General features: G+C 37.3%; 1 protein-coding gene across 1 annotated transcript; it reads right to left on the reverse strand.

Annotated features, from left to right (window-relative positions):
- Window positions 1–5,708: 5,708 nt before the first annotated feature.
- On the reverse strand, window positions 5,709–8,358 carry LOC131003178 (pectinesterase-like). Its single transcript, XM_057929660.1, has 4 exons — window positions 7,926–8,358; window positions 7,365–7,769; window positions 6,614–6,946; window positions 5,709–6,073 (listed from the first exon to the last, which is right to left on the reverse strand). Exons 1-4 carry the CDS (start codon window positions 8,356–8,358, stop codon window positions 5,709–5,711), a joined length of 1,536 nt encoding a protein of 511 aa, XP_057785643.1.
- Window positions 8,359–9,981: the final 1,623 nt, after the last annotated feature.

Consider the following 9,981-nt stretch of genomic DNA (forward strand, 5'->3'; position numbering starts at 1 on the left):
TTAGGGATTAATCGTTGTATGATAAATTAACAAGAAACGATCATCGGGCAAACAGAGCATTAATTCAATTTTTGGCCCCTAATATTAAAACATTAAAGTATGGCCATTAATTAGGTGGTATGCCTAATTAGCCATTTTTACTCGGCCGCTGGGGTGATTGCGCGACCGCCATACTTTGGGCCAGTCCATACCACCTAATTACTGCAAATTAGCTTTCAATATCAAATTAAAAAAAATGTATCTCTAGGATTCAAGCACGACATGTATTAATTAATTATGTATTTACATCATTAAAATGTCGATTCAATTATAAAGCTTACATGTTAATCACCCCCTACTCATATAAAATAACTCAACAATGACTATAAAATATATTTATAAAATTACAAAAATACTCTACTCATTTTAAAAATCCCAGAGGGGTCCAGTAACCCCTCCTGCCCACCCCTTAGCTCCGCCCATGTAAACGACACTATTTTTCTTAGTGAACGATACTTTAAATAAATCTAAAAATGATACTCCCTCCATTCACGAAATGAGCTGAGTACGGCACGAGTTTTAAGAAATATATTGAGTGTAGTGTTAATAGAATAAGGGTCCCACCTTTTTTAGTGTATTAATTAAAGAGTTTTGTGGGGTACACTTGCCAAAAAAGACAATGTGTACTCATTTTGTACACGGACGAATAAGGAAATATGAGTACTCATTTCGTGGACAGATGAAGTACTATTTTCCATAGTAAATGACACTATTTTTCTTAGTAAATAACAATATATGCATTAATAAATGATACTACATTTATATTTAAATAACACTTTAAATTTATCTAAATGATATTATTTCATATTAGTAAATGACACTTTTATTATATCTTAATGACACTATTTTTTTTTAATAAATTACACTGTTAATATATTTTGATTAATTAATATTTAACAATTCCCCACCATATTTCAAGATTAATTCAACTAGAAATTGCAATTCACAAAGAGGCATTCATTTTAATTGAACAAATATTGATTTGTAAGTAATTAAAAGAAAAGTAAAAGTGGAATCCAAAAAACTGGGGCAGATACGTGTATAATGAGGTGCAGCTCATATGTTGTATTACAATAAACTTTCCCAACTTGTAACAAACAAGCAAGCCCACTATACAACTCATTATCATTGTACTAATTAATACAACCAACATTAATTATCTGACAACATACCTCAAAATTGGATACCACAAAAACTAAAATCACAACCAACTTCATTCAACCCTGCTACACATACTCTACTCCACGTACACTAAGTTAAAAAAAACACACACACAAACACATTTAAAAAGCATTAAAAAAACCCGGAAAAATGAAGACAGTATTAAAGCAAAAAAAAATGTGGGCCCATTACCTGTTTGCATGGGCATTGAATTGAGCTGAGCAGAAAAGAGAAGAAGCAAAACGAAGGCGGTATCGATGAGATCAATGATCGCAGCTTCATCATTTCTCTATGGTATTAATTTCAAACAAATCGAAAATCTTAAGCAGCTTGCATTCCGATGATTCAATCATCGTCGTGAATCAATCTAAATTAAACAAATGAGAATGGAGGAAAGCTAGTGCCGCGATCCCTGCGAATTCTCCTTCCCTTGATTCTGATCGCCGCCGCTGCAATCACCATTTTGGATTCCAATCTGCTGATAAAAATGGCTAAAAGCTTGCAGATTAAGGTTGGCACTTTGAATATTTGAATAATCGAGCTAAGATTTGACCTTATGTTCTCGCATTAGGTTAAGCACAAGAGTAAGAGCTAGTCAAGGAGTTATTGAACTGAAGCAAAGCATTGCTATCAGGTAGGCATTACTTTACTATACGTATATGGAGATCCCCTGCGTATCGTAGGCCCCTTATACGAATCAATGCATGAGATGATTTAACTGTTAATTTCAGTTTTATATATATCTATCAAACAAGTTTAATGCTACCGTTTGAACAAGTTATTTCGTTACAAAAACTTTGAATTAAAGTTATTTCAAGTGTTGTCTTGCCATAAAATGTTTCAATTTTAGTATGATATCTATCTGCTTTGGCTTTGCCAATGATGTAATCGAATTCGGGTCTTGAGCAGTTGATAGCTATCCTGCCTTAACTAGTGTACACCAATGACCGTGAGTCATCTAGCGGGTTGGCCGGTCAAGTGTTCGTGAGAGGTGGCCACCTCTCCGACACACAGTTCCAGATATGATAGAATACAAGAGAACTTAGTCTGATCAGACGAACTTTAAGAATCACAAATGAATTTAGTAAGCTTGGGCCTATTTCACGAAAACTCCCTTGCTGTACTGTTTATATTGGCATGACAATTTATCGTTTCACGATGCATGTTTATACGTTTACTTAGGCATACGTGCCCACTGAGTGCTTTTTGTACTCAGCCCTGCATATATTTCTAAATGTGCAGGTTGAGCAGTGGCTGATGGAAATGAAGTGAAGAGCGGAGCTTTTGTCACAAGTTAAATGAATGAACTCTTGGATACATGTCTTCATACATGTAATCAGATTATGTTATTCCGCTGCGTACTCTTAGGTTTTATGTTCTTTCAGTTAAGCCAGATTTATCTGAACCTACAAGTCTGTTCGAGTCTTGTGACTAAACATCAGGTGTATTATAAATTTTCCCTTCTGTAAACAAATTTTAGTTCGATCCTCTACTATTTGTTCACCCCCTTTTTATCGTCGTCGATAACTGTGTCCTTAGTTACGATTTCCTGGCTTAATTATCCTCAATTAAGTCCGGTCGTGACAGAAACTCCCTTTCTATCGCCGTCGATAACTGTGTCCCTTCGTCACGGTTTCCCGGCTTAGTTATCCTCAATTAAGTCGAGTGGTCGCGACAGCTTCGGAGAACTTCTTCGTGAGGGGGTTCATGAAGCAGTCGAGGGCTTCGTCGTAGTGGAAGCTTCCGTTGTGAGTACCCACACGCTTAACGGCGGCAGCTGACATGACTGTGAGGCTACGGCGGAGGAGGGACGGGTGTCCGGCAGGTTGGAAGCGGAAGAGGAAACGGTGGGTGTCGAGAAATTTGCTTGAAAATGCTTTGAACATGCCATTATGGTTTCAATAGGCAAAGGGAAAGAGAAAGAAGAAACGAGGCAGGGAGAGAGGATGAATTGGGGGCAATTTTGTGAAAGAAAATTAAACTTGGAACTCTAGCTTAGCTAACCCGGGGGGAGGCTCGGTTGTGTTTCCTTGGTGAAACAGTGATTTAGCCCCGGACCAAGCGTTTTACATGGGCTTCCTAGATTATTTTATTTGACTGTCAAACAGGAATTTTAGCCCATGAAAGGAAGCAATTCAGCTATAACAAGGCTATCAAATTGGGCCTTAATTTATTGACCTATTCTACCACATGATAAGGCACTCTCTCCACCCACAATATATTATTATTATTATTATTATTATTATTATTATTATTATTATTATTATTATTATTATTATTAATACTACCTTTATAGTGGGAGTCTTTCTAAACTCCTAACATATTTAACCACTTTCACTAAAATTTGCGCCACTTTTTTTACAGAACCAAAAGTATATTAAATATTTTATCTGGCAAAAATTTATGATTCATAACCCGTGCATAACATAGGTGCGGCACTAGTGTGTGTAATGAGATGCAGCTCATATGTTGTATTACAATAAACTTTCCCAACTTGTAACAAACAAGCAAGCCCACTGCAACTCATTATCATTATACTAATTAATACAACCAACATTAATTATCTGACAACATACCTCAAAATTGGATACCACAAACTAAAATCACAACCAACTTCATTCCACCCTGCTACATACATACTCTACTCCACGTACACTGCAAGTTAAAAAACACACACACAAAAAAATAAAAAGCATTAAAAAAACCTAGAAAAATGAAGACAATATTACCTGTTTGCATGGGCATTGAATTGAGCTGAGCAGAAAAGAGAAGAAGCAAAACGAAGGCGGTATGGATATGAGATCAATGATCGCAGCTTCATCATTTCTCTATGGTATTAATTTCAAACAAATCGAAAATCTTAAGCAGCTTGCATTCCGATGATTCAATCATAGTCGTGAATCAATCTAAATTAAACAAATGAGAATGGAGGAAAGCTAGTGCCGCGATCCTTGCGAATTCTCCTTCCCTAATTGATTCTGATCGCCGCCGCTGCAATCCCCATTTTGGATTCCAATCTGCTGATAAAAATGGCTAAAAGCTTGCAGATTAAGGTTGGCACTTTGAATATTTGAATAATTGAACTCAAACCATAGTTTCACATTGCGATTGGCACTTTGAATATTTGAATTCTGGAAAATTATGGATCCGAAGCATGTGATATTGAAAAGAAAATTTGAGTCCTTCACCCGAAAAAGGTGTGCGAGAAAGCGTTCAATTCTGAGCGTGGCTGACAATGGAAAACTGCAGCCAGTGAGTCGGGATGAAGAAGTGCAGCAGCGAGATCGGCTGCCGACGACTGTGCGCGGAGAGCAGAGGAGACATTGAGAGAGCGTCGGGCGTGAAGGAGAGAGATAGAGAGGATGGTGAGCTTGGAGAGGCGAGAGGTGAGAGAGGGAGACGCCGATGGTGGCAGTGGCAGTGGCCTTCGCTGGAAAAGAAGGAGAAACGACGAGAGCAGGGAGAGAGAGAGGGGGCAAGGAAATAGAGGCTGCTAGGGTTTACTGATTTTAATTTCTTTTTTTTCATTTTTTTTTTTAATTTCAAGGGATTCGGGTCAAGCCATTGCGAGTTAGGGTCTGTCGGTCTGAGTCGGGTGCAATACTATTGCTCCATGCAACCAGTTGCAATCAAGTTTTTATGATGATTAAATTAATAATTATTTGGGCAGCATTTCATGCACGCAACATATAAAATTAATAAACCCTAGCTAATAATTGTAAATTTAAGTAGGTATCTAAACACTTAATTTTAAGATGTGCAAATGTAGCACTTGAAATCCATGTATTTCCACTTTTTGATATTCCATTATGCACCAATTTCAATTTTTAATTTTTTTTTTCAATTTTCAATTTCTGTGTTTTAGTTTAACTTTATACTTAGTAACTAGAATTTATTATACAAATTAGGGTATATAATCAATTTTTAGCATTATATTTTAATTTTATTAGTTAATAATTAATTATTATATAAGACTGAGAAATTCATAATTAAGTAGGTTATACAATTTTTAAAAATTTAAATTCCGTAAATGTTAATTACTATATATCCATTATATTATACTCCTTTTGTCCCCAAAAAGTTTGCCCCAATTTCTTTTTTTGGGTGTCCCCAAAAAATTTGTTCCAAATCCCTTTTTTTCTATTTTTGTACATAACTCCGCCATGACATTTACAATTACAACTCTTAAAACATTATTTTTATATACGATTTCATCATTAAATAATTTTTATAAACTTTTATTAAAATGCGTATCATTCTCTTTAGGGTAAATTTTTGAGAGACGGATGGAGTAATATTAAACTAAATCTTATTCAAATAACGAATTTGATAGTGGAACACCCAAAATATATGAGATCCCATCCATGAACCACATGTAAGTAACATTAAAACACCATCTTCATTAACATATTAACAAAATATTGTCAAGGTGTTCAAAATATAATTAAATAGCTCTAATAATAATGAATAACTAATTAATTAATAAGTAGGTGTAGCTATGTACTTAATTAAGCGGTAGGCAGCATTCCAGCAACATAGGGAACCCCAGTGTTCTTGACCCACTCATCATCCACAAACAGTTTCCCAGCAGTGAAGCTCTCCGCAATCTCCAGCGTCATATTCTGAATACCTTTCCACTTGACCCGATTGCTGAGATCCGACCCGGCTCCCTTGTTGGCCCACTCGCCGTAGAAGAGCGTGTCGAGGGCGAAGTTGCTCGCATTCCACGGCGCCCACCCCTGCGGTTGGATGAACCCCCCGATGTCCGCCTGCATGATGATCGTCCTCGAGTACTGCTTCCACGGCCGCCCCAGATACGCCTGCACCGGCGGCTGTGCATTCAGGAAGGCCTCCTCCGCCGTGATGTTGCCGCCTTGGCAGGGCCGGCCCTTGCATAGGGCCAAAGGGGCAAGGGCCTAGGGCCCCCTAAATTTAGGGGGCCCCAAAATAAATACAAGTCCACTAATATTAATCTTATTAAAAAATTTAGATTATTTTTCTAATATTTTTATTGCATATAGAATATTGTTGATTATAATGTGGTTATTGTCCCCTAAAAAAAGACTATACTGGTTATTGTAACTTTAGTAGAAAGAAGTTTTTTAAAATTAAAATCAATATATTTGCATTCTACTACATCTCAAAAAAGGTTAAATGTATTAGCACTTTTATACTTTAAACATGGGGTATTCTTGAAGAGGTTATTGATAATTTTGTTCCCAAAATATTAAAAATCTACTTTATTTCTATAATTATTTGATCGTTAATTTATGATTTATTGCACTTTATAATAATGTTAGTTATATATGCAACTATCTCAAGTTTGCTATAAAATTATGAAGCTTCATTTTTCAGGGGGCCTTTTTTTTTCCTTTCGCCTAGGGCCCCCAGAATGTCAGGGCCGGCCCTACGCCTTGGATCACGGTGACACCGTCGCCGGTCTTCTCCGTCCGGCCCTGGGCGGTGATGGTGCAGTACTGCTTGGGGAGGGGCTTGCGCACCACGATTTCGCAGTTCTGAAGGACAGCGATGGCGTCGCCGAAGATGAAGTCAATGGTGCCGCTGATGCGGCAGTCGCGGTAGAACTGGCGGTACGAGTTGGCGTAGAGGCTGTCTTGGAGGCTGTCGATGTGTACGTTGTGGAACACGGCCTTGTCGCCGGCGGTTAGAACCGCCACGGCCTGGGTCGTCGGGGCGGTGTTCTCGATTCCGATGTCCTTCGCCAAGAACCCTTCTCCTCTGATGGCTGCAGTGGAATATATGGCCATCCATATGTTAGCTAGGTTAATTATTAGGATTTTTTCTTTTATTGATAAATTATATAAGTAGACCGCATGACGGTGACGGAGGACTCGAACCAATGACCTCCACCATTACTATTGCATGTAAGTGTGAGTTGTAATTCTAAACAACAAATTATTAAATATATGCAGTTAACATGAGATGTTGACTTGTATAAATTAACTATTATACAATAATCAGCATCGGCCATACTATATATATGTGTTTAAGAAAATAATGAATTAAGTTACTATTCGTTATGAGTTTGGTAGAATTTTTGGCTTCACTAGACACAATTAAGTTAGAGGAAGCAACACAATTATGCTATACATAACCCTAGCTAGGTTCTTCGAAATTAGGGTTGAATACGCGATGTTACTTACTGAGAGTTGCAGAGTCAGAAGTCCGATAACCAGTAGCGTTACTCCTGCTGCCGGAAATGACGGTGGCCAACGGCCCATCTCCGATTAGAGCGACGTTGTTCATGCCCTTGGGAACCACAACATACTCCTTGTAAACACCGGCTTTCACCAAAACCACAACCGGTGCGTCGCTCATTTGGGGCAAGCTCTTGAGGGCGTCGTTGATGGTCGTGAACTGCCCGCTGCCGTCCTGAGCCACCGTCAGTTTCTGAGCCACAGCCGCCGGTGACGGCACCTCATCCGCATCTGAAGGAGGAATTTCTTCCCCGAGTAGCTTTGGTTCGGTGTTGGCGATCATTGCTAGACCGTTACTCAACAACTCGCTCGAAGTCTCCAGCATCCCCTTCACCTTCTCACCGATCTCGCCTACGTACATAAACATAACATACGTTAATATAAGTAAAAACATATAATATATAAGGGCTTGTTTCATACGTAATATATATATGACTGAAATGTCCGTGCATTATAATTAGAAACGTTGATAATGTATAACATTAGTTTTCATTTTTAGGTACGTACCTGCGGTGGTCTCGAGCTCATCAATGCAATTCTCCTTGTGCGTGACGGCTGCGCTGAGCCAGTTCCTCACGGCGGCGATGTTGTAGCTCAGCCGTCCCATTTCGATCTTGTCTACTTTGTCGGACGACCTTCTCAGATCATCGATGGCGGTGTTGAGCATCTCTTCACACACCATCAACGCCCCCTGCGCCATCTCGTCCGCCGATGCTGTTCTATAGGTGGCCGCGCTCTCTACGGCGCTGTGAAGCTCCACGGCGGCCGCGTCGAGCGCCGTCTTTATAAGGTCCTTAGGTTGAGTGCCGGTGGCTCCGGCGAGGCTCTTTTGGCAGGTCTCCTTGAAGTTCGTGACAGCGCAAATATTGAAGATCGCCGAGGTTCCGGCGCTGGAGCTTACCGCGGCAGCCATGCACGCCGCTAGGAGGAGGGCCACCATTATCTTAGTAGTCTTTGTGGAAATCATATGTTATTAATTGGATGCAGTAGTTTAGCTTCGAGTAGTGATGAATGTATGAAAATGAAATTGCGAAAGATGAAATGGGGTTTATATATTGGTACAATAAAATGTATAAATGGAAGGAAACGAATGTGATATGTGTATCCATTATCCATTATTTGGTTCGATGGTAAGATTTATCTTAAACACGTCACAAGAATCTAAAGCATAAACAAAACAATACTACGTAAACTCGTATTTCCTTCCCATGCAATATATTTTCCCATATTTCACTTATTGCATGCCATTAATTAAGAGTCAAAAGATACGCATTTACACGTACACTACACTACTACACTATACAACATTATCCATATCTCAGACGTTTGCATCAATCCAGAATTATTATTTTTTTCTCTTTAGAATTTCAAGTTTTGTAGAAGGCGACAATTTGTGGGCTTTTGGAAATTTGAGCTATAAATTCTAGCTATCTACATTTTCCAATGGATACACACCCTGTACATATTATTATTTTACCATAAACTTGATATACTTATCGAGTTGGTTTCTTTCCATATTTTATTTTACAAGAAGAACAAATAGCATTCAAAAGAAAATTATTTGGGGCTCATATTCAATATCGAATGTGGCCAACTCAAATTAGGTTTAGACTTTATCAGTTTGGCGTGTGAAATATGTTAAGTACGTGTGTGTTCAACTCAAAAACAAAAAGAATTAAACTGGTGAATAATATATTTGTCGAGCTCACCGCACGTGATGAGTAGGTCTCTTTGCGAGATTTATTTATGTCATGTTATGTAGTAGTCTGATTCTCCCTTTTACCAATCATATGAATGAGAATGGACGAAAAAATGGTCACCACATTTTCCATTTCATCGTAACAATCACCTCTTTAATTAGTGTTGTGTGGATATTACATTAATCATTTATAACACGCATGCGACCGACCGTATACGGTTGCAAAAATGTTTAAATATTATGTGTAAATTTATCAACAGTTTTAAACTTTATGATCTTATTACAAATGCATGCGACCGAACGTTATATGATATTTGTCCTAAAGAAAATATAAAGAATTTGAGGTTATGGTCCTTATGGATTTCTCTTGGTCCCACAAAAAGGCATAGCAAGATAATTAGTTTTGTGTACGTGTATTGGTCTATCGGTATGTGGTTAATCTCTAAGACTTGAGGTTCGGGTTCGAGTCCACCGTGGTACGATTTTTAAAAAAAATCTATTCAATTGTGTAATTTATAATAATAATAATAATAATAATAATAATAATAATAATAATAATAATAATAATAATAATAATAATAATCTATTTAATTTATAATAATAATAATAATAATAATAATAATAATAATAATAATCTATTTAATTTATAATAATAATAATAATAATAATAATAATAATAATAATAATAATAATAATCTATTTAATTTATAATAATAATAATAATAATAATAATAATAATAATAATAATAATAATAATAATAATAATAATAATAATAATAATCTATTTAATTCTTCCTCTTTTTCTAAGGACTGCTTTGAACGGTCAGAGTCAGAGCTCGCTGTATCCTCCAGACTGGTGTCAGA

Source organism: Salvia miltiorrhiza, unplaced genomic scaffold (genome assembly GCF_028751815.1).
Source record: "Salvia miltiorrhiza cultivar Shanhuang (shh) unplaced genomic scaffold, IMPLAD_Smil_shh fragScaff_scaffold_8_1, whole genome shotgun sequence".
NCBI lineage: Eukaryota > Viridiplantae > Streptophyta > Magnoliopsida > Lamiales > Lamiaceae > Salvia > Salvia miltiorrhiza.